General features: G+C 47.4%; 2 protein-coding genes across 4 annotated transcripts in view; one reads left to right on the top strand and one right to left on the bottom strand.

The window, feature by feature from the left end:
- LOC102693542 (sortilin) overlaps positions 1 to 14,933 on the top strand; it is a 30,979-nt gene extending 16,046 nt beyond the window's left edge. Inside the window, exons 7-20 of the mRNA XM_015342550.2 lie at positions 494 to 543; positions 827 to 954; positions 1,274 to 1,418; positions 2,289 to 2,444; positions 2,914 to 3,020; positions 3,561 to 3,663; positions 3,976 to 4,144; positions 4,560 to 4,750; positions 5,071 to 5,260; positions 5,719 to 5,835; positions 6,125 to 6,233; positions 6,597 to 6,709; positions 7,495 to 7,621; positions 7,707 to 14,933. Of these exons, the coding sequence (XP_015198036.2) occupies positions 494 to 543; positions 827 to 954; positions 1,274 to 1,418; positions 2,289 to 2,444; positions 2,914 to 3,020; positions 3,561 to 3,663; positions 3,976 to 4,144; positions 4,560 to 4,750; positions 5,071 to 5,260; positions 5,719 to 5,835; positions 6,125 to 6,233; positions 6,597 to 6,709; positions 7,495 to 7,621; positions 7,707 to 7,721 (1,720 nt within the window). The 3' untranslated portion in view covers positions 7,722 to 14,933. The remainder of the gene's footprint in view (positions 1 to 493; positions 544 to 826; positions 955 to 1,273; positions 1,419 to 2,288; positions 2,445 to 2,913; positions 3,021 to 3,560; positions 3,664 to 3,975; positions 4,145 to 4,559; positions 4,751 to 5,070; positions 5,261 to 5,718; positions 5,836 to 6,124; positions 6,234 to 6,596; positions 6,710 to 7,494; positions 7,622 to 7,706) is intronic.
- A 131-nt stretch (positions 14,934 to 15,064) lies between these two features.
- Positions 15,065 to 20,697, bottom strand: ngrn (neugrin, neurite outgrowth associated). Of its 3 annotated transcripts, none has more exons than XM_006628570.3 (4): positions 20,555 to 20,697; positions 19,447 to 19,716; positions 18,090 to 18,200; positions 15,065 to 16,933 (listed from the first exon to the last, which is right to left on the bottom strand). In XM_006628570.3, the coding sequence occupies exons 2-4, from the start codon at positions 19,707 to 19,709 to the stop codon at positions 16,363 to 16,365; spliced, it is 945 nt and encodes a 314-aa protein (XP_006628633.2). In that variant the 5' UTR covers positions 19,710 to 19,716; positions 20,555 to 20,697; the 3' UTR covers positions 15,065 to 16,362. The 3 variants fall into 3 exon arrangements, with proteins under 3 accessions (XP_006628633.2, XP_015198054.2, XP_015198056.2); XM_015342568.2 differs by having other exon boundaries at positions 19,447 to 19,740; positions 20,555 to 20,696; XM_015342570.2 differs by having other exon boundaries at positions 19,447 to 19,740; positions 20,598 to 20,686.
- Positions 20,698 to 21,252: the final 555 nt, after the last annotated feature.

Below are 21,252 nucleotides of genomic sequence, written 5' to 3'. Positions count from 1 at the left end.
GCAGCCTGGCGGTGTTTTTCCATTCTGGAATAACCGAGGATGTGGGGACAAGCGGGGAAGTCCTCGCTGAGCAAGTGTGTCTTCACAGCTGCTGCAGTGCGGGAGTGCGGTCTGTCTGACCTTCAGGGATCCGCGGGAGGTTGTAGTTCTCATGCACCGCAGGTTTCGCCTTCCCTGCTTTTTGAAATGTGCCTACTTGACTGATCTAGACATGTAAATCCTTGATCACAGTATCGGGAGGTAAAAATCAAATTCCTAGCCTGGATTAGCATAATAGGTGATGGGGGGGGGGAATAATTTTTTTTCTGCCGAGTTGGCAACTTTGTTGTGTAAAATCTACTTCCGGAATCGTAGTGAGTCTGGTTAACTGCAGCTTTGTCCTGATTCTGCTTCCAAAAGTGTTGTACAATGCCATTAGAGAGGTATGGATGAATGTTAAGCGCTGGAGAGCTGTGGCACAACCTCTCTGTGACCTCTGTCTCTCTGGTTCCAGGGGTCCAGAGAACAACATCTTCTTCACCACCAGCCCCAATGGATCCTGCTGTGAGTCATGTCGCCACGACAACCGTGAGAGACACCAGGGCCTGCTCACACAGCAGCAGCCTGTCTTCCCTCACATCCTGCCTCCTGTTCGTGATTTATTGTGTTGAATATTGGATGAGCAAGGATAAACTACCGTACAATTTGTCACTGTAACTGCTGCCATCCATTCACAGACCAACTGCCTATTTTGTTTTAAGATGATTTTATACAAAAGCTAAAGATTTTAAACTTTACAGTTTATGAGACAAACTAAAGATCTGCCGTATGGCCTTTGTATTGCCAGTTGACCGGGGCTCACTGGAGCTGAAGAAGACAATGGATTTCGGGAGGACCTTCAAGACCATCGGCACCAAGATCTACTCGTTCGGCCTGGGGGGCCGCTTCGTCTTCGCTTCGGTCATGACCGGAAAGGTGGGATGACCACTCCCTCCTTGGGCAGCTCGTTGGGGACACTGTGACCCGGCCCTGTTGGTGTCCTGACACTCTGGTGCCGGATTCGGAGTGCAGACGGCTGTTCTGCTGTGCTTCTGGTGTGGATTTGTGATGCGCTGTGGTTGTACATGTGGGGACAGCGTGCGCAGCTGTGCAGTGTTCCTGCGCTTGGGTTGTGTGTAACGTCACGGTGTGTGCATTGACAACATGCACAGTTGTGTGGTGCTCTTGCCCCTGCCCCTGCCCTGGCATTGTGGTCAGTATGTGTGAACGCTGACGGGCTGTGTCTGCTGTGCAGGGGACCCTCAGGATGATCCACGTGTCGACGGACTGGGGCGAGAGCTGGAACATGGCCCAGCTGCCCCACGTCAGCCACGAGCAGTTCTACTCCATCCTGGCTGCCGGCGACGACATGGTCTTCATGCATGTGGACGAGCCAGGAGGTGAGGGAGGAACTCGTGTGCGAAATTCTCCAGCACTGGCGCGAGCGTTTTGCATCCTGGAACGATGGTTATGCAGTGACAGTAGAGTAACTTGATAAAGAATGGAAATTGGAAGCAATCTTGCTGTTTTAAAAGGGTGTGACATTTCTTTATATTTTAGTAGTAACCAGCCACAGAGTTCACCTCCTCGTGAGCAGTATTCTTTCTCTGTCGCTGGTATAAAGCCATATGGAGCAGCTGTGCCTCGAGGGTCAAATAAAAGTCAGGCTGTCTTTTCTTTTTTTCTGTGGTTGTCTCTGCCGTAAAGGTTAGAGGGGCCTGTGCTGATCAGCTTCAGTGTTCATGCCGATGAGCTGGAGCAGCGCAGCTCAGTTCTCTGGGGAAAGTTCTGTTGCCTTTGGCAACATGGTTAGGGCTAAATTCAGATCACGCCCCTGTGAGCATTGTTTCCGTAAAATCTAATCAAATTGAGCATGCTCTTGGTTTGCTTACTGGAAGAGCTGCTGGAGGTATTATTTATTTGTTAACACCCTCTAAACTAAGAGCTTGGGAACTGGAATTGCTGAAGTCTACATATATCATCAAACCAAGGCAGTCCAGACACGAGACCTATCAGGTTTCCATCTCTGTGATTTGAGGCTACCAGTATCCTGGGTTTACTCAAAAAGTGTTAAATTGGCTTTGGCTAAGTTTTGTGCCTTCCCCATAAAGTAAAAATGCTTCAGAGAGCATGAATTTGGGAGAGCAGGTCACATTTAGAGCGACAGAGTTCTCTGAACATTCGGACACACTTGAGCTGCTGTACAAATGACGCTTTTCATTTTCATTTTTGACCTGTGCTCCCACCCCCACCTATCCTGATGCTCGCAGACACGGGCATCGGCACCGTCTTTGTCTCCGACGACCGCGGCACCGTCTACTCCAAGTCCCTGGAGCGCCACCTCTACACCACCACAGGGGGCGACACCGACTTCACCAACGTCACCTCGCTGAGGGGAGTCTACATGACCAGCGTGCTGGCCGAGGGTAGGTGGCAGGGCTCCGCGGAGGGAGCAGAGAATACCTTACTGCTTCTCGAACCCGCACCAGGAGGAGCCTGGTGATCTATAGGTTTTGTTCCAGTTTCGTCACTGCACGCTTTTACGTGTTATTTCCAACACTGTTGTAAAATGTTCCTAAAGCTGGAAATTGCCAGCGTTTTAAGCGTTAAATATATTGAAAGCCTCCTGGTGCATGATGATGTGTGCTTTGGAATAAAACCTGAAGGCTCTGGGCTCCAGACGGCAGACATTAAGGTTAGCGTGAGGGACCAAACATGCGAGGTAAACAGGAAATGAGGTGTATGTGAGGTAGGGTACTCCCAGTGCAGATGAAAAGGGCAGGAAATGTCTCCAGGTTCCCCCCTAATTGACAAGAGGATCATCAATTACTCTTTATTCTGCCCTGGGGTGCTGGTAGCACTCCTGACCGCGTGTGCGTCCCTGTTGTGTTTCAGACGGCTCGGTGCAGACAGTCATCTCCTTCGATCAGGGCGGGGAGTGGAAACCCCTCCAGAAACCGGCGAACAGCGAATGCGACTCCACCGCCAAGAACCGAGAGATGGTGAGGGCCCCGGGCGTCCTGCCCCCAGCTCACAGCAGAGGGAGGAGAGGCAGGGGGGTGGTCCTGATGCACTCCTGGGCCTGGAGTGAAGGAGCAGACTTCTGGATTGACATGACTGGCTTAAAGCACCTCACTCTTGTGTTCTGCTGTCTTTTTCAGTTGAGGAGTTAGTTCTGATTTAATCTGTAAAACCTACAGGGCTGGGTCTTTCCAGGCCTTTGGTGGTAGTAGCACTGGCTTAGTGTTATGGTTGAAAGTCAGTAGTTGAATTGATTGGGTATTATTTGAAGTTATTTATACCTGTGCCCTTTCTCTATATGAGTGATTTTCCTAAGAAACTGTGGAGGTAAAGCCCAGCCCCTCAGATCCCAGGTCAGGAATGGGATATGGAATGCAATGCGATGCATCAGTGTCCAGTCGCGTTCTGCCAGGAATAAACAGGGTTTCGTTTAAAAAGCTTGGGTGCCCGTTGAGTGGTATCTGGTCCGTCTACAGAGTGTAGAGCTTGACGGGTTTACTCGTGTGTTTTTCTGTTTACAGTGCAGCCTTCACATCCATGCCTCCTACAGCATCTCTCAGAAGCTGAACGTTCCCATGCTGCCTCTGTCGGAGCCAAACGCCGTGGGGCTGATCATTGCACATGGTATCTGCCACTGTTCCCCTGCCCCCGGCTCTAGCTGGGCACCCTTTGTCCAGCTGTAGTCGCGTTCAAGGAAGCTTGCTTTGTCTTGGGTCTCCAAGGGACTCGGTCTTCTGCTTCGTGTCTTAATTAGTTAATTGGTTCAATTAGATCCAGAATTAATGTTTGAATAATTGATTTATGGTTTAATATGGAGCCTTATTTTTGCCTGCTAGCAATGGAACTGGAGTTATTGTACATTAGTGTGCACTGCTGCGACTGTCGTTCTGCACGCGGCTCTGTCTCGGCCGCTCACCCCCTCTCTCGCCTCTCCAGGGAGCGTCGGGGATGCCATCTCGGTGATGAGCCCTGACGTGTACGTGTCCGACGATGGGGGTTACTCTTGGATCCGTGCGCTGAACGGGCCCCACCACTACGCCATCCTGGACTCGGGGGGCTTGCTGGTGGCTGTCGAGCACACGAGCCAGCCCATCAACACGATAAAGTGAGTCTGGTCTGCTAACTGCCCAGACGGGCTCTGATTCATCAGCATCGGTGACGTTGCTGCTGCTGGCACTGATACTGGTACTGTAATAGGTGCCTCCACATATCGCCTGTTTCAGTGCCTGGGCAGGGGTGGGCAAGATGGGTATGAAACTGCAGCACTGCTTGGCCTTCTTTATTTTGGTTTCTGTGTTCTGGTGTACCTAGATAAGTGCGGTCAGCAGAGCATCCCCTTTATCTGCATGTGACTCTGTCTGATTCAAGTTACAGTGTGGTACTTTCTTCCTTGTCACGGGTGTGTGCTGTTGAACGAGATCTGACAGGGAAGACCTTAAAACTGCAGTGTGACGAGGGGTCGCTCTACGAGAGGACTGATCCATTTCTCGTTTCGTCCTGTGTGTGTGTTCATGCTGCAGGTTTTCCACAGACGAGGGCCAGTGCTGGCACAACTACACCTTCACCAACTCCTCTCTCTACTTCACTGGCCTGGCGTCCGAGCCGGGGGCGCGCTCTATGAACGTCAGCATCTGGGGCTACCGGGAGTCACTGCTGAGCCAGTACTGGGTCTCCATCACCATTGACTTCAACGACCTGCTGACACGGGACTGTGAGTCCTCCGGGCCCAGGGGTGGGGTTAGAGGGAGAAAGTGGACACTCTAAATTGGCGTTTTTCAGTCCTAAGATTTTGGGGATCCCAGAATCCGATCCAGAGGAGTTTTGCTCCATCCAGCACCTGGTTGTTGGATCTGAATGTCTTTGAACTGCGTGATTCACAAGCAGTGTCTTGGCCACTTGGAGGATGGCTAACTTGGCTGTATACCTCTTATTCTTTGATTATTTTTGCAAAAAAACAACTTTTTTTTTTTTACTTTATACGCAAAAACGTGTGGGTGGACTGTGATGGTCTCATCTGTCCGCCCCCTGCAGGTGGCGAGAAAGATTACGTGGAGTGGCTCGCACACTCGGACGACCTCAGTGACCCCAACGACGGCTGCATGCTGGGCTACAAGGAGAAGTTCCTGCGGCTCCGCAAGGACTCTGTGTGCTGGAATGGCCGCGACTACGTCGTCAATAAGCAGCCCACCCCCTGTCCCTGCACGCTGGACGACTTCCAGTGGTACGAGCCCAGTCTCTGACTAGGCACTCTGGGCAAACGTACCCTCTGCTTTGAATTCACTGGCACCCAGCAGCAAATGAGGACCACAGAACGGGGCAGCACTCTTGCTGCCCTAATAATGCCCTGATCAGTCCCCCCAACTCAAGTGTGAGCGTGAGTGTGAGTCGCCCTAATCAGCTCTCGGAGTTCATCAGAGAGAGGAGTGGATGGACACTGTCGAGAGGCATGCGAGCACAGAAATCGGTGGCTTGAAACTGTGGAGCTGTAGAGTGGCCCCCCTCTCATTGTAAATGTGATGCCTGAAGCCGGCCCTGTATCCGGCAGGTGTGTGGGAGCTCTCAGCAGATTTGTGGGCATTATTGCTGGCACCGAAACCAACGGGTGTCGGGTCAGGTCCCGGTGAAGACCAGTTTGTGCTAAACACCTTGCTAACTGAGTGTCTGGCTGATTTCCTGTAGTGACTTCGGATACTACCGTCCAGAGAACAGCTCCGAGTGCCTGGAGGAGCCGGACCTCAAGGGCCAGGTGCTGGAGTTCTGTCTGCATGGGAAACAGGAGCAGCTTCAGACCAGCGGGTAACAATGCACACCTTACTTGCTCAGCCTGTAGCATGTGTAACGCCCTTATCGGCCTCTCTAGCTCAGTCTGTAGTGTACATGTGTGCGCGTGTGTGCGTAATGCCCTAATCAGCCCCCAGAGATCATCAATGGGAGTAGTGGATGGACACAGTTGAGAGTTGGACATGACCTGCTGGTGGCTGCGTTCCAGTGGCCTGGGCAGGTGTTGAATGGCCAATGTCAGCGTAGTCCTTTAGGATTCCAGAAAGCAGGACAGCTGTGGAACCTCTCCCCTTTGTTGTCCTAGATACCGGAAGATCCCTGGGGACAAGTGTGAAGGTGGGACTCTGCCCCAGAGGAAGTTGATAGACCTCAGCAAAAACTGCGTCAGTAATCTTCTGGGGCCGGAGCAGCTGGTGAGCACCGTGTGCCAAAGCAAGGGCCTTAGCGCAGCCTGCCTGAATGTTGGGACTGTGGGCTCTGTGCACTGTGGAGCTGTCAGCTATACTGGGAAACAGCACTATACTGCCCAACAGTGGACCATGTTCCTGCCAGTTTCGGTCCCAGAGCTCGTCCTCGGGTGGATCCTGTAAACCATGTTATTTTTACAGTGGTAACACCTGCAACCTTCCCAGCACTCTCCCAGTCCTGTCGCTGTTCTGTGTTTGGTGGAGAGAGTTGTGGAGTTAAGAGTGTGCATGTTATTTCTACTGTGACATTTCGGCTGCTTTTTCCTCCTTGCATTCACTCATCTTCCGCTTGTTCTCTCTCCATCCCAGACAGCAGCTCCCTCCTTCAGCTCGGCGCCCATAGTGGCCGCAGTCATCGCCATCCTGCTGGTCAGTGTGGTGGCAGGGGTGCTGTTCATCAAGAAATACGTCTGTGGTGGGAGGTGAGTGTTGCGCTGGCGGGGTGGGGGGTGTGTGCTGTGCCAGTCCACTCTCACCACTCCAGTGACACGGGGACAGCACCAGCATGACATACCTTGCTGCCGTTTATGCATCTCGCCTCCTTGTCTGCTCCAGGAGGTTCAAGTCTTTTGGAACAACCTAGATAATTCTCGAGGAATCGAGTGTTTGTCCTCATAGAAACGCTGACGCCCTTCATGGTCTATCTGCATAGTATGTAGTCAATGTTTGTCTGGTCCTCTGGTGTCAAACCCCTTTGCTGCAACACAGGCGAGCTCCTCTAGCTCTCGAGCAGTTTCTTTTTACCATTAACCCCTTCTTCACTGGGGGGTGAAAACTCAAGTTTGTTCTCGGGTTCACCTTCAGCTTCATTTAACTAGATGGACTTTGAGAGATGAGATTAGATCAGGCACAGTACAAAAAAAGGGTTAAGAGTGACTTTAAACTATGTCTGTCCTTTATTTTATAGAATCTCTCCTCTATACAGGTGATACCCTAATTTAGATCTGATTGTTGTAGCCGTATTGTGACATGCAGGAGAAATCAGATTTATTGGTCTATAATTACTTGTTTGGTTTAGGTACTCTTTTTATGGATGGGCACTTCATCAGCAGTCTCCCAGTCTTTTCTTATCCTTGTTATCCTGTGCAGTTTGTGCAAAGCAGGGCCTTTCATCTTGCATCTTGCAAGACCTGCAAGGGGTTAGTTAGATGGAGAAGCCTGGTGTGTCCAGGCTGTGCTCACGCGTGGTCTGGGCTGTGCTCGGCAGGTTCCTGGTGCACAGATACTCCATCCTGCGGCAGCATGCTGAGGCCAATGGCATCGAAGGTGTGGACGAGCTGGACGCCCACGTGGCCGAGACAGGCAAGAGGGACTATCACGACGACTCGGATGAGGTATGGTGTTCGGCAGCTCCCCCACATTTTCGCTGTTTGAAAAGAAAAATAATTGAACTGATGGGTTGTTTTGTTTTTTTTGCAGGACCTACTAGAGTAAAGAGTGGAGGGGGGGCCCTGAGGCCACTGTAGTGGACAGCTAAGCCCAGCCTCAGCTCACTATCTGTCTGACTGTCTGTCTCTGAGCCTGACCGGGAAGTCCTTCTGCTCCAGCTGACCAAAGACCCCCTTCCTCCCCCCCACCCTTGTCTCCAGATACAGCCACACGGCGTTCCCGAACACAGTCACACAGTCAGGAGGCTCAGCAGGTGGTGTGGGATCTCCGTTTAGTATACAGTATAAAAGGAAAGTATGTTTTATTTGCTTGCAGCTTTCCATTTCTTTGTTTGCTTTTCCTGCTCTTACCTTGGACTCTGTGACAATGGGGGAGTAATGCTGCTGCAGGTCAAGGACCCAGGAGGGACAGACAGATGGACGGACATGTCTCTCCTCTGGAGAGGCATGAAGGCAGGCCCTGCTGGGACTGGCAGCGTTGTTCTTGCAGGGAGACGACCCCCTGCTCGGGTGAATCAAACAGCTTCTTGGGGGATCCATTGTGGTGAGGCTAGATAATTGTAGCTTTCCTGTTACGCTACAGTTTTTTTTTCTCTGCATCAAAACAGACAAGACGGAGGGTAAATGAACCCTCATAAGCAACCTCTGGGGTGAGCATTCACCCCCGCACCTGAGAAATCACATGCTTTCACCACCTTAGTAGATAACTTTTGGGGTACTGATTTCGTGTAATTTTCTGCAGTGCCAGGAATGTGAATCCACGTTCGGCATCGTTTCTTAAAGGAGTAATAAAATGCATCATGATAAATGGGTTGTTTTAGCTCACCCTATGGATAAATTGTTGCTGTGATGAGCCACATTTTGAATGCATTTAAGAATAATTATAGTCACAAATTGAGTTTTTGAAAACAGAAATCTGTTACTCATTTTATTTCTTTTTAATTTGTCCGTATGCACTAGGTATTCAATTATTACTTTACTCCACAATACTTTATTAACGCTTGTCAGGGTATTATCCTGAAAAAAGACTCGTGAAATGTCGACAAGTGTTAATAAATAGGTTTGGAGTAGAATGTGTGCCAGTTGACTTTGTACTTTGACAGATTTTTACTGGACAAGATCTCAGTACCTTCTGAGTGTGCACTTTTTATCGTTTTTAAGTATTGTCTCATGCGGTACGGATCCCAACTTTGTCATCTTTCAGGCGACGTCGTAAGTGGGCAATAATAAAGCGCAGCCTGGCGTGAGTGTCAAAAGAAAGATTTGTGTTGGTGAAAACTCTGCAACTGCAGTCCACACGGGAGCAGTGTATCGGGGTACACTCGAGTGCAGGGTAGGCTCTCGGCTGAAGGTTAGGGGGTTCAAGGCTTAATTCTCAGATGTACGGAGATACATAGCTACCCTCCTGAAGGTGACCTTACACGCCAGAGTAATGTGGAGTTGGTAGAAACGGTCTTAAGCAATAAAAATTGTGAAGGATATATATATCTATCTATCGTGGTGCGTGTGTGGACCGTTCAGTCCAGCAGCACTCTTAGTCCATGTTGTGTGTGTTTGATGTGTAATAAATCGGCAGGGTTTGACGCTGGTGGTAGTGCTAACGGGAGCCACATCACTGACTGTCCCTCATTGATCTGGCCAGAAGCTCAGATGCTGCACCTGGAGACCAGGACAGTTAAAGTAAACAGCTGGGACCACACAGACAGTGGGAGAACAGGTGCTTGCGGCCATGTCATGTCAAAGACATGCCGCAAGGAAACTGGACAATAATGTTGGTGGGATGTGGAGGGGCTTATTTTAATACAGCAAAATCAGCTTTGTCTTTCTTTTGTCACATCTGTTCTACGCCCCTCGTAAGGATTTTGTGATGGCAGAATGTTGTAGCATGATGAAGCATTTCCCAGTCTTGTTCCTTGAGTGGACCTGTCTCTCCTGGATTTGTTCCAACTGAGCTTTGTTAGGGTGGCTCTTAAATCTCTTCAACTGAACTGTTTGCTGGTGTTGTTAAAACTGCGGCTGTTCTTCAATAGTAGAACAAAGTTAGAAGTTGGTGTGAACCCCGAGTGCTAGATGTTGGCTCTCTGAGGTTTGTTTCAGTGACTTGGTTGAAAGCAGTTCAAGTAAGTAGCTGCGTAAGCATACATAGGCTGCAAAGGAACAGGTAAAGGCTTATTCCATGCTGAAAAAAAGAGCAGTTTGGCTGTGGAGCCTTCTTTGGGCATCTCCTTTTCTTTTTCTTTCAGCGTGAAATAAACCTTTACCTGTTCCTTTGGCTGAAAGTAACCAAGTTCATTGAAAAATAAGTTATTTAGAAAGAAGGAGAAAAGCAAGGAAAGAAGAGTTGTGCTCTCTCCTCTGTGAGGTACACAAAGGAGATTTGTGAGACTGTTAAGTGCAGAAAAATGAAGAATCAATCTGTTGATTTAATTATGGGTATACGTTTAACTGATCAGGAGCTCAGCTGGATTGCAAACCAGAAGATAAAGTGGTCTCCAGGAGAAGGGGGGAAATGCTAGCCTAATGCTTCTGGGAGGACAATAACATACAGTAACTGTTGCCCTGACTATATTCTAAAAATATTTGTCCTAGTTTGGCTGTTAAGAGAACTCCTGCTTTGAGAAACGACGCAAAGAGAGTGGCTAGCTGTAGTGCCATCCAACAGAATGTTACACTAAAAGGGCCTGTGTGAGAACAACTGGTACTGCACTGTCACTGCGTTGTACTCTATTAACTGATCATCACTGCCTGGGAGGAACAACTTCCTGTTTGGCACACATATGAACAGGGGACATACATAGAAGCTTGCTGTTGTCTGCTGTGTCGACAGTCTTCCCAGAAGCACAAATCTTCTTGACTTATTTCCATTCTTATTTCTGTCACATGGGTGAGGCTGAGCACGTGTGGTAGGTGAAATTTCTAGTCAGATTTGTAGCACTGACGGGAACCCTTTTTGCCAGAGGATTGTTGCAGGGGGGAGGTTTAAGCTATTGCACTTAGTATATGTTAATCACTTAAAAGCATCTAAAGAAACTGTTGGACGATATAAATATGACAAACATACCTTGCCTTTTTTATTGGAGTATGGTTATAGTACATGCACATTTAGATAATAGTTATGACTGTAGTAGTTATAAATATGTATTACACATACTACTTGGGCCAAAAACACTCAGCCTATTGTCAGAACTTCCAACTGAGGTACTTAAGGGTGCAGAAAGGATTTCATTGTATGCAAATAATGTTTTAATAATGACGGTAACGATTCAAATTACTGGTGGAAGCAAACATGATTACAAACAAGTTAACAAACATATATATAAGAGGATATATGGAGTAGTCTGACAATCCGTTTTTTTTCCTCTTCTGTGGTTGTGTGTGAAGCACTAATAAAAACCTGTAATGACCTGAAACTACCAATAGAGAAAATGACAATGTTTGGTATGCCGTTCCCTTGCAGAAGGGGGTGCTGTCAGTTCTGTTCCAAGTCCTCTAGGGCAGTGGTTCTCAAAGTGTGGTTCGCAGACCACCAGTGGTCTGGGAGTGTGTGCCAAGTGGTCCGCGGGCTGACCTAATCATGACCTAATCACCTAAAGCAAGTCTATGCTATTTCAGAGGAAAGAATATTGTAGTGCTCGCTACGAAGGGGCTCCCCTAGGAGCACTGTTAAGAACTGCAAGCTGTAAAAAGTGGAAGGAGGGACTTGTATGTTGGTTCTAGGTATCAGGATTTCACCAGCTGTTAAGGGGACTGTTTGTGTCAGTAATGGGGCGAGCACCAGTGTAGTTGTAGACTTGGCTGACTTGAAGGTCTGCCGAAAGGGCAAAGTTCCCATTCATTCTCCTTGGCTGTACCCTTCTGTTCCCTTTGTGTTTTAACGAAACTTGAGTTATGGCGGACCAGCTCGCCTCTTCATTCTCCCCATCAGCGCCTATCGGTTCAGTATTTTAGTTTTATGCACCACGAATGAAATGATGTCACACACACAGTCTATTGTCGTTAGTGATGCACGGGTCAATTTAAAATGCTGAAAGTACTGCCCTGAAGCCGGTCCGAACCCGCTCCATTAGAAATTACACCGAACAATATTCAAACATTCAATTGATCAACATTTATTGAAACAGCATATCCAGCTTCCTTGTTTTAAACAGACTAACGTAGCCTAGTCTAGTGACTGTCATTTGTGTAAAGTGCTTCACAATCGATGAGTAACCTGTGCTTTTTTACTCTGTTGTGCTGACTAGCTCCCCAAACGTCTCCCACCTGGCTCTTTTTTCGCTCTCTCTTATTTTTATCTCGCTGTTCTGGAGTTGTGTCCTGATCTGCTCTAACAAGGTTGCCATTATGTTTTTTTCTTTGTAATACATTGTGTTCTGTTTGTTTATGTTTTCTCCCAATTTGCCTTGTGATGCAACATATAGGGGCTTAAAATGGTAAACCGTCAGTTTTAAACCTTAAAATCACTTTAATTTAATATACAAATTATCAGTTTTCTGCAATATTTTGCTTTTGGTCATATATCAATCCACACCCGCCCAACCCGATCTAAAATATATTTTGAACCCGAGTCAACCTGCACATCACTAGTTGTCATGATTGAGTGGTTACGCCATTTACGTTTTGATATGTGAGTGTGGTTTGATTGTTGCGCTTATTATTGTTTGTACCATTTTGAGTTTGAAAGTTCAAAGTGTAATTTAAAGAAGCAGTCAAAGCAGAAGGGTTATTATGGATCACTGGCTCAAATCTGGGACTCTGAAATGCAAATATAGCGATGATAGTGACAGGGCAAGTGCGAGTAAGATGCAGAATAGAAGTGAAAATGCAAGTGAGGTAATTTGTGAACCATACCAGCAGTGCTGTAATTCTAATTCCAACAGCTTGATAAATGTGATGTGCAAGGAAGCAGAAGGTGTGCTTGATGTGATGTCTGCGTCTGCTTCCGGACGTGAGACTAAAGTTGTCCAGCTTGGATCCAGATATCACTTCTCTGATTGCACAACAAAAGCAGCTCCATTCTTCACATGAACTTTTTAAGTAATAAAAAGAGTTGCAAAATAGGCAGCTTTGATGGTAAAAATATTGGTACTTTTCATCAAATTTAATTCAATATTAGTTATTTTTAGTAAATTGATAGGTGGTGATTTTTACAGGGGAAGAAGTGGCATAGGCGGTCCTACGCATCTGTGACCTGGTGTAAGCGGTCTGCGGACCATAGAACTTTGAGAACCACTGCTCTAGGGGATCATGGGTCTGGACTTCTGCCAGCTGCCATGCTGCGGTACTGTGGTTCTCTTAGCCTTAACTGGTAGAGGTGGGCACAACAACGGGTGCCATCTGGACACGAATACACTACATCTCGGACCTCACGCATCCAAGTTCCAAAAAAGCTTCCTTGGAGAGCAAGCAGCCTTTTAAAAGACTCAGCATTTTGATTACATTCTCCAGCTTTTGTAACTGGGTCTCATGGTGTTTCACACTGTTGTTTTTTTCTTTTCACTTTCTGTGCTTGTAATGTCTGAACGGCTGGAAGATGATCTCGAATCCAAGTTAACCAGGAGGCAGAACGTGTGTTTTTGTTATGACTGCTGCTTTCCAGACAGTCCTACCCTCCCCACACATGCCTTGGGGGCTGGGAGGCCTAAGCCTTTGTAGATCACAGCCTCTCGTGAGCCTGGGTTGCGTTTCAACGTCTGTCCAACTCTTTGTGGTCTGGACACACCTTCTGCAGCCTCGTGTGCATGAAAAGTAACGTTTCTTTTGTGGCCAAACGGGCAGAAGGGGCTTAAGGCTGTCTGCTCAAACCCCACCAGCCCACACAGCCAGGCAGGCACAGATGCAACTGTGTCCCCAGGGAATGCAGGCTCGTGTACCCACTGAAGACTCGGAGAGGCAGGGTGGCGCGGTGTCCCTTACACTATTATGGCATCGGCTCAGCCTGTCAGCGTGTGAATGTACTTCATTTTGTTTTCTTTAGCTCACCTTGCAAAAGTGCCTGTGTGAAAAATACCTGTGTCCTGTAGACCATGAAAGCAGTTAAAACTGGTTTAGTAATGACTTAAAGAGCATGAAAACTGACACAATTACCTATTACCTAGTACCCTAACAGTTGATCTGTAGCTTATTTGGTTTGTTCCAAACTGACCTTTTTTGGGACAAAAACTGATTTCATATTTCCGTGGACTTGGATATTTTTTTTGCCTGTATGTACTCTTCTGCAGTACTGGAGTTAAGGCATGTTTGATTGAAGAAGGCATCTCCAAGGTCTTGTTGTGGCTCTGAAAGAATCCCTCTGTAGGGAAAGATGCACCCAGCTCCTGTCCCCAAAGGCCACAGTCCAGCAGCATTGTGTTCAACCTGCCCAAATGATGAGCTTCAATGGGTAAATAAATCTGGGGGTGGGGGACAAAAACCAGTAATGGGCAGCCCTAGGCTACTACAAAAGAAATACCAAGTACCCAGAATCTTGGGGGTGGAAGAACAGGGAAGATCATGATCGCCTTGCAGGAAGCGAGGTGGAAGGTTCCGCACCAAGCTCCTCATCAATATGGCTGCAAAGCTGGCATCTTTGTCCCTTGCTTACTTCCGCTTACTTAGTTCCTAGAACTTGCACAGGCGTGCAGATCTGGTTCAGTCCGACACACAGCGGCTTTCAGCAAGCCTCACATGCTGCTTCTCACACCCTCCAGAGCAGTGATCTAAGTAATGCGTTCCACATTTCAGATGTAGAGGACATACGCTTTGGGAGTTTTCAGAGAAGGGGGAATTATTAATAAATAATTTTGTTTCCTGGAGTCTGGTGAGAGTAAAGATAATTCATTTTTGAATAATTATACCAGAGCTGCACAGCTCCTGTGCTGACATGGGGTGGGGCCTGTAGGTGTTTGTACAAACTCTTCAGTGATCTCAATGATTTCCTGTTAATGTTAACTTGAACTGATCCAATAGTAGTTCACCTGTTGATTTTTGTAGAGACTTGGAAAACCTGCTGGATTCCTTCCCTCAAGTACTGGAGTTGTTCATTTTTGCATTTTTACCATATTAGCTTATCAACAGGCTTTATACCCCTCTTCCTCATTCATGGCTGACGGAGGGTGGATGAGAATGGAATCTCAAGATGTTGGGGTTGGGTTTCTGATAAAAGTGCCAGCTATGGAAAAGCTGTAATGAAGACAGAGGAAACTGTTTTCCATTCTTTCTCTGTAATTGTATGTAGATAGGGTTAAATGTGGTCGCTACATAAAATGACTGTTCTACCTTTGGACTGGCTGTTTATTTCTGTATATTTGGGGAAAAAAAATCTGAAAATGTTTGGTTTACAAAAAACATTACTGGTACTTTTCTTTGCAAAGCAGGTTTTTTCTTTTCAAATTGACAATAAAAACAAAATGATAATGCCTCTGCTTTTTATTGGGGGAAAAAAAACATTCCAAAACACAGGCTCATTTGTAGCTATTTTAATGCGGTACAGTGGCTCTGCGGCTGGAAGGTTGCCGGTTCGTATCGGCGTATCTTACTTCCAGCAGAGCAATCCTACTCCGTTGGGCCCCTGAGCAAGGCCCTTAACCCCCACTGCTGCAGGGGTGCCGTATAAAGGCCTGACCCTGCCCTCTGACCCCAAGCTTCTCTCCCTGTCTATGTGTCTGAGGAGCTAGTTGGGGTATGTGAAAAAAGACATTCCTAATTACAAGAAATTGTATATGGCCAATAAAATGATCTTATCTTAATGCATGGATGTCACTCAATCATCTATACTTTCCCATTGTTAGACTTATCAGTCTCCAGTGAAGGCATTCCAACTCGGTGCTCAGCTAGTCAGGCTTTGGAGAACAACCATCTGGCAGGCCTGTGCCAGTCCTGGCTCTGAAAGGTCGGTTTTATTAGACCTCCTTTAATACAGCAGCACCTGAAGAGCTGGGAGAAGCAGTAAAAGTGGCCACAAAGGGACAAAAACAAAACCAGCATCTGAATTCCTCTGCATTACAGGGAAATTAACCCTCTCGTCGCCTACAGCCCTGAATCAGTAGAAAATTTAGAGCAGGGGAAGACAGCCCATCCCTCCTGTTAGGTTTTTTTCATCTGGCTCATTAACTACAGAGGAGATCTTCAAGACTTGGGTCAATTGAGCTCAATTTAGTGACCGACGTTGGGAAAAGCTCACAGGCTGGTAACCGCAAACACAGAAACATGTCAAGGTTTCCTTGCCCTTGATTCAGAGCAGCCAGGGAAAGCAGGGGCTGCTGGTTACCCACAGTCTGGCAGTTACACAGACACGGGGCTCGAATTCATCAGTGGGAAGCATTTCACTAATGAGGGAAACAAGTATGAGCTAAACTTTAAAGGCAAAGTTTGAAATATCTAACTAAATCGGGCAGGTATCGTCATATAATGATAACTCGGTGAGGGAGGAATTTGCTCAAAACTGACATTTTGGACTGCAATCCTACAGTGTAGTGTGCTGCTAAAAATAACCATCACCCACCCCCCCTCTCCCCACACGAGCCCCGCCATCTAGATGTATTTCTTCCTGTCCTGGAGGTACATCACTCCACCGAGGTGCTTTCTTATGCTGTGGATGTGGGAGGCAAACCACACTCAGCAGCCCACAGATGAGCTGGGTACTTCTTCAGGCTGTGTTTAGCAGGACAGTGGCAGTCTCATCTTCTGCCCCAAAGCGGAGAACAGAGCACTCATATTCTGTACAGGAAGTTACCTTCACCATCGTAGAACTCGCTCCCAACTTGAACCACCTCCAGCGGTTTAGGGGAAGGGTTTGCTAAGAGCTTTTCCAGCTCCTCGTCATCCAGGACCCTCACACCCTCCTCCTCTCCTGGGGTGATGTCCTGGCTGCTCTCGGAAATCTTGCCCAGACGTGGGGGGTCCTGAGTGGCCGGGACGCCCAGCCGGGCTGTGCCATGAGGAGCCAGAGTTCCTCTGGGAGAGGCCAAGAGGACCGCTGTTGCTTCCTGTCCTAAAGCCAAACTTGAGCCGCCTCTCTCGGCCTGCACCTCTCCCACCCCTGGGGTCAACATGGCTGCCGCCGTGGCTGGCACCTGGGCCAGCCTTGCATCTTGCTTGACGCTGCCCAGGAGAGACTGGCATCCCGTTCTGGCAAAGACCCTGCCATCTTGCTTCTGCTGCCTCTCTGGCGGAGGAATGAACTTACTCCTCAGTACCCTATGGATGACATCGGAGCTGACGCCAAACCCCTCAGCCAGCCGGCCCACTGTCCACTCCTCAGGAGTGTCACGGTTCAGGTACCTGCGAGGAAACAGGGAGTGAAACAGACCTGCTGCCAAATCTGTAGAGGGCTAGGATTCCAGGTGAGACAAGACAAGCTGCTGCTAAGCTCAGACACCAGTGGCTGTGATCATGGTGGAGAAGGCCACAGAAATTGCATTTCACAAATATATTTACATATGGACATGGGTGAAAAACTAGGAAGTTATTCAGCCCATCCTTCACGCAGTCATTAGTAGCTATATGATCTGAGGATATCATTCAGCCATTTCCAGAAAGACAGAGCACTTTCAACTTCAAAGACATGGCAGAGCTGGCTTGTTTGAGGCATTGACTCGTGTCCTTTTAAGACTAAATAATCACAGTCTTCAGTTTGTTTTAACAGCTAAAAAAGTACTGTGAGTTCATTACCTTAGAAACTGAAGCTCTACCGCATTCAGTAAATGTCAATCTACCTACTGCCCTCCATGGCTTGTTTTTCAAGTCTAATAACGAGTCACGCTCGTTAGGCTACGGCAGACATGCAGGGAGTCTGCAGTGACAATTAGAACCTTAACGAGCCACTGTCACTTTAGACTTTTTCCAACACATCATGCTGCTATCTGCTGGATCTTAATTATCCAAAACAAAATCTTATTTCATATTTGAGTATATATTTTCTGCAATACATTTTATTGTACATGATTATACAGGCATTTCTATTGTTGTCCTGAATGTATATCTATTGTTTGTGTCTGAAAATACATCAAAGTTATACAATGCATTAGAAGGTTGACATGTCTGAAGGAGGCAGAATTGCAGTTTCTAAGGTATCTTGTTTTAGGTGTCAGCACAAAATGAAGATCTTGATTATTTTCTCTTAAAAGGACACATGCTGCCGTTGTGCAACAATGCACCCATTTTAAATTTAAAACTCATTTTTATGTAGGAATTAATATTTAATTTAAATGTATTTTGGATGTTACACAAATGCCGTAAATCTTGGGGATCCATGTCTCGGATCAGCCTAGACGGTGGAAAATCCAGCGGATCGGATCGTTAGTTACGGCAGTGTTTTCCTCCTGCCTTCCCTTCCTGCTGAGAAACGTGGCAGGGGGCTGCGGCAGACGCCTGCAGGGATCTGGCTGCCAGCAGTCTGCTGAGGGTCCTGTGCACATGCTCACTGGCGCCCCCTCACCTGATCTGCTCCATGGCGTCCCAGGTCAGCCTCCTCTCTGGGGGGCCAGGTGGGGAGAACTGCTTCGCCAGCCTGCGGAGCTTCGTTGCCTTCCGTTTCCTCCGTTCGGCACTGCAGGAGACAGGAGTCCCTCCAAGTTTTACGGATGAATGTTGGAGACTGTGGAGCAGTACTGGGAACATACAGACAGAGGCCAGGACTCCACAGAGCAGCAGCCTGTTTAATCGCCAGCAGCCGTATCACCCTGCAACCCACAACTGGCAGCCCAGTGAGGCTCAGCAGGTGGGAGCCTGGCCAGTACCTGCATGGGAGACCTCCTGGGAAAAACTAAGGTTGCTGCTGGTAGAGGTGTTAGTGGGACCAGCAGGGGGCTCCTCACCCTATTGCCCCAGTAGTGTGATGGGGACACTATACTGTAAAAAGGACACCGTCCTTTGGATGAGAGGTCCTGATTCTCTGTGGTTGTGTTTCGCAAAAAGAGTGAGTGTTACCCGGGCATCCTGGGAAATCTTGGTAAAGATTTCCCAATTGCCTTTACCAATCTTGGCCTCCTAATAATCCCCATCTATGAACTAGCTTCATCACTCTGTTCTCCTCCCCACTGATAGCTGGTGTGTGGTAAGCATTATGGCGCACTATGGCTGCTGTCACATCATCCAGGTGGGAATGCACATTGGTGATGGTGGAGGGGATCCCCATTACCTGTAAAGCGCTTTGAGTGGAGTATCCAGAAAAGTGCTGTATAAGTTTAATGAATTATTATTATGAATTGTCTTTGTCATCACTGACAATGCTCTCAGGGACACAGAGAAACTCAGTCATTGCTGCTGCAGGCAGCCAGGAAGATGCCTCTTAAAGGACAAGTAGGGAAACTTTCCTTCCTTCATTTAGACATACGATCAACCAGATATGATGAATTGCAACATCAGAACATCCATCCATTTTCTGCCTGCTTCACCCAATCAAGTATCACAGGGAGGCCGGAGCCTGTCCAAGGCAGGGTACACCCTGGACAGGATGCCACTACATTGCAGGGCATGCACAAACACACACACTCACACCAGAGCCAATCTTCCCAGAAGCCACTTCGCCTTCCAGTATGTCTCGGGACTGTGGGAGGAAACCAGGGCCCCCAGAGGAAACCCACAATAACATGGGGAGAACGTACGAACACTATGCAAATAGCACCCCAGGAGCTGAACCAGGGCCCCAGCGCTGCAAGACAACACTGCTCACCTCTGTGCAAGGCCGTGCAGAATGACTAACAGAATTACAACAGGTAAGGTTGCTAACGAGAGGAGGCTGCCTGGTCCGTGGCGCACGGGTGCGAAGGGGAAACAAGAGTGTGCCCTCTCACCTGACCACTTCTCCCGCCAGCTCCTCCAGGTCCTCTGGGCCATCCTCCAGGAACAGATCCAGCTCCCTTCTCCTCCGGTCAGGATTTGGGACCAGTTCCGCCCCCGACACCCTGCCGGCCCAAGACCGCTCCTGCCGGCTGGACTGCCCGAGACCAGGGGCCGGTTCTGGAAACCCGAAGGCTGGTGGGGCCCGTTTCAGCAGGACAGAGGCCCGGCCAGGCCTGCTGAGCCCCGTCAGGGAGGACACGGCCCTGAGAAACATCACGCCGCTGGACAGCTCCTGAAGTTACCAGCTTTATCGGAGAAGATGGTGCGACATTTCCCTTTAATTAAAACCAGCTGAAATTTTCCATTAAAATGTTTTTACACAGGAATTAGGATTTTTATTATTATTTTAGTTTTGAATGTTCATTATTTGTTATGGTTATAAAACTTTTTTCACCGTGGTGTTTTCAGCAGCCTCTTTAGTAAAACGCTGGATTACGATGTTTTACAAAGAACTTTTGTTCTTACAAAGGTCCCTTTTCAGGCCATTAAGGCCCATGGGCCTTACTCATAGACTCATTTGGAAAGCAATCTGAGTGGACCTGGGAGCCGTCTGGAAGACAGAAATAATGTTCCCTAAAAGTAACGATCTACAAACTAGTTAACGTGCCAACGGCAACCAAATCCTGATTGCAAGGCAGCGCTGATCTCGCAAACATTTGTGTCATTGTAATATACTCTCTCTCCTCTTCGTTCATTTTAAGTTTAAACATGGAAATCGTGGTGTCCTCTGAGTAACTGGGTTGACCAAAATGTCATTTCTTCTGAAAGGGAGTTGATTACAGACACATCTTCATCAACAACAGTACCTGCTAGGATATCAGGGAGATCATAGGGTTTTCACAATTTTTCACTGACCAAAAACACAAACCTTAAATGTCTATTTTTACACCAATGCTAAAGAAGCTTTAAGTCGGGAAGCAAAACTTCATTTCGACAGCACCGCAGCAATAATACTCCGATATGTGTGTACTGACATTACAGGGCGAAAGCAGCTGTAACTAAAGCATAACTCTATTTTGCGTTATAAAGGGCCTATACCAGGTTTTTATAAATACATACCGTCTACGCAGTTGTTTAACATAAGAAAAGACGCCAAACGCACGTTTTCATCAGGAACGACGGTTGATTAACCCAGCCTTCACGGATAAATCGACCATTTACACTGTGCGATGTGCGACTGCCTTTCCTAGGCTTTGTGACGGGGAGGTGGGAGGAGCAAATTCAACATGGCGGACACCTCCAAACTGCCGCATCCATTTTGAGCACAGTACAGGCAATGACCCTTAATAGACCCACTTCACAAATGGAAAACCCCTAAGCAATCTAGAGGCTTTTTATCTGAAGAAGATATGGAGTGATCCAAAGAAGAATGGTTATAACTTGATTACGTTTTTTTAAAAAAAATACTTTCCAAACGTACATCCACAAACTGGAGGTACTGATTATATTGTTTTACACTATATTCAGTATTCTTATTTTTTAAATGAAAAGCGTCTAATAAGAGGGATATCTGGTGGTTTTTGTGTTCATATTTCTTGCAAGGAAACTGAACAAAACTGTATTAACTTCATCCCTAACATGCACACACAACAAACATGAAACATCCAGATGGACTTCAAAACAAATAAGTGAGATAACGTTTTTCAATTGGATTGAGCTAAAAACTGATATGAACTGCATAGGTTGTGGCTAAAAAAATCAAATTCGAAGGTTTATTGATGTCACGGCCTATTTTAGGAGTACAGTGAGAGGTTCAG

This window comes from Lepisosteus oculatus, chromosome 5, assembly GCF_040954835.1.
Source record: "Lepisosteus oculatus isolate fLepOcu1 chromosome 5, fLepOcu1.hap2, whole genome shotgun sequence".
Classification (NCBI taxonomy): domain Eukaryota; kingdom Metazoa; phylum Chordata; class Actinopteri; order Semionotiformes; family Lepisosteidae; genus Lepisosteus; species Lepisosteus oculatus.
This window is presented reverse-complemented; position numbering and strand designations above follow the sequence as displayed.

Bases quoted from the DNA above. Each gene is read 5' to 3' on its own strand.
- ngrn (XM_006628570.3), bottom strand. From the start codon at position 19,709: ATGTTTCTCAGGGCCGTGTCCTCCCTGACGGGGCTCAGCAGGCCTGGC. The intron at 18,201-19,446 runs GTGAGAGGGCAC...TGTCTCCTGCAG, and splicing joins CTGGCGGGAGAAGTGGTCAG to TGCCGAACGGAGGAAACGGA. The intron at 16,934-18,089 runs GTGAGGGGGCGC...GTTTCCTCGCAG, and splicing joins GACGCCATGGAGCAGATCAG to GTACCTGAACCGTGACACTC.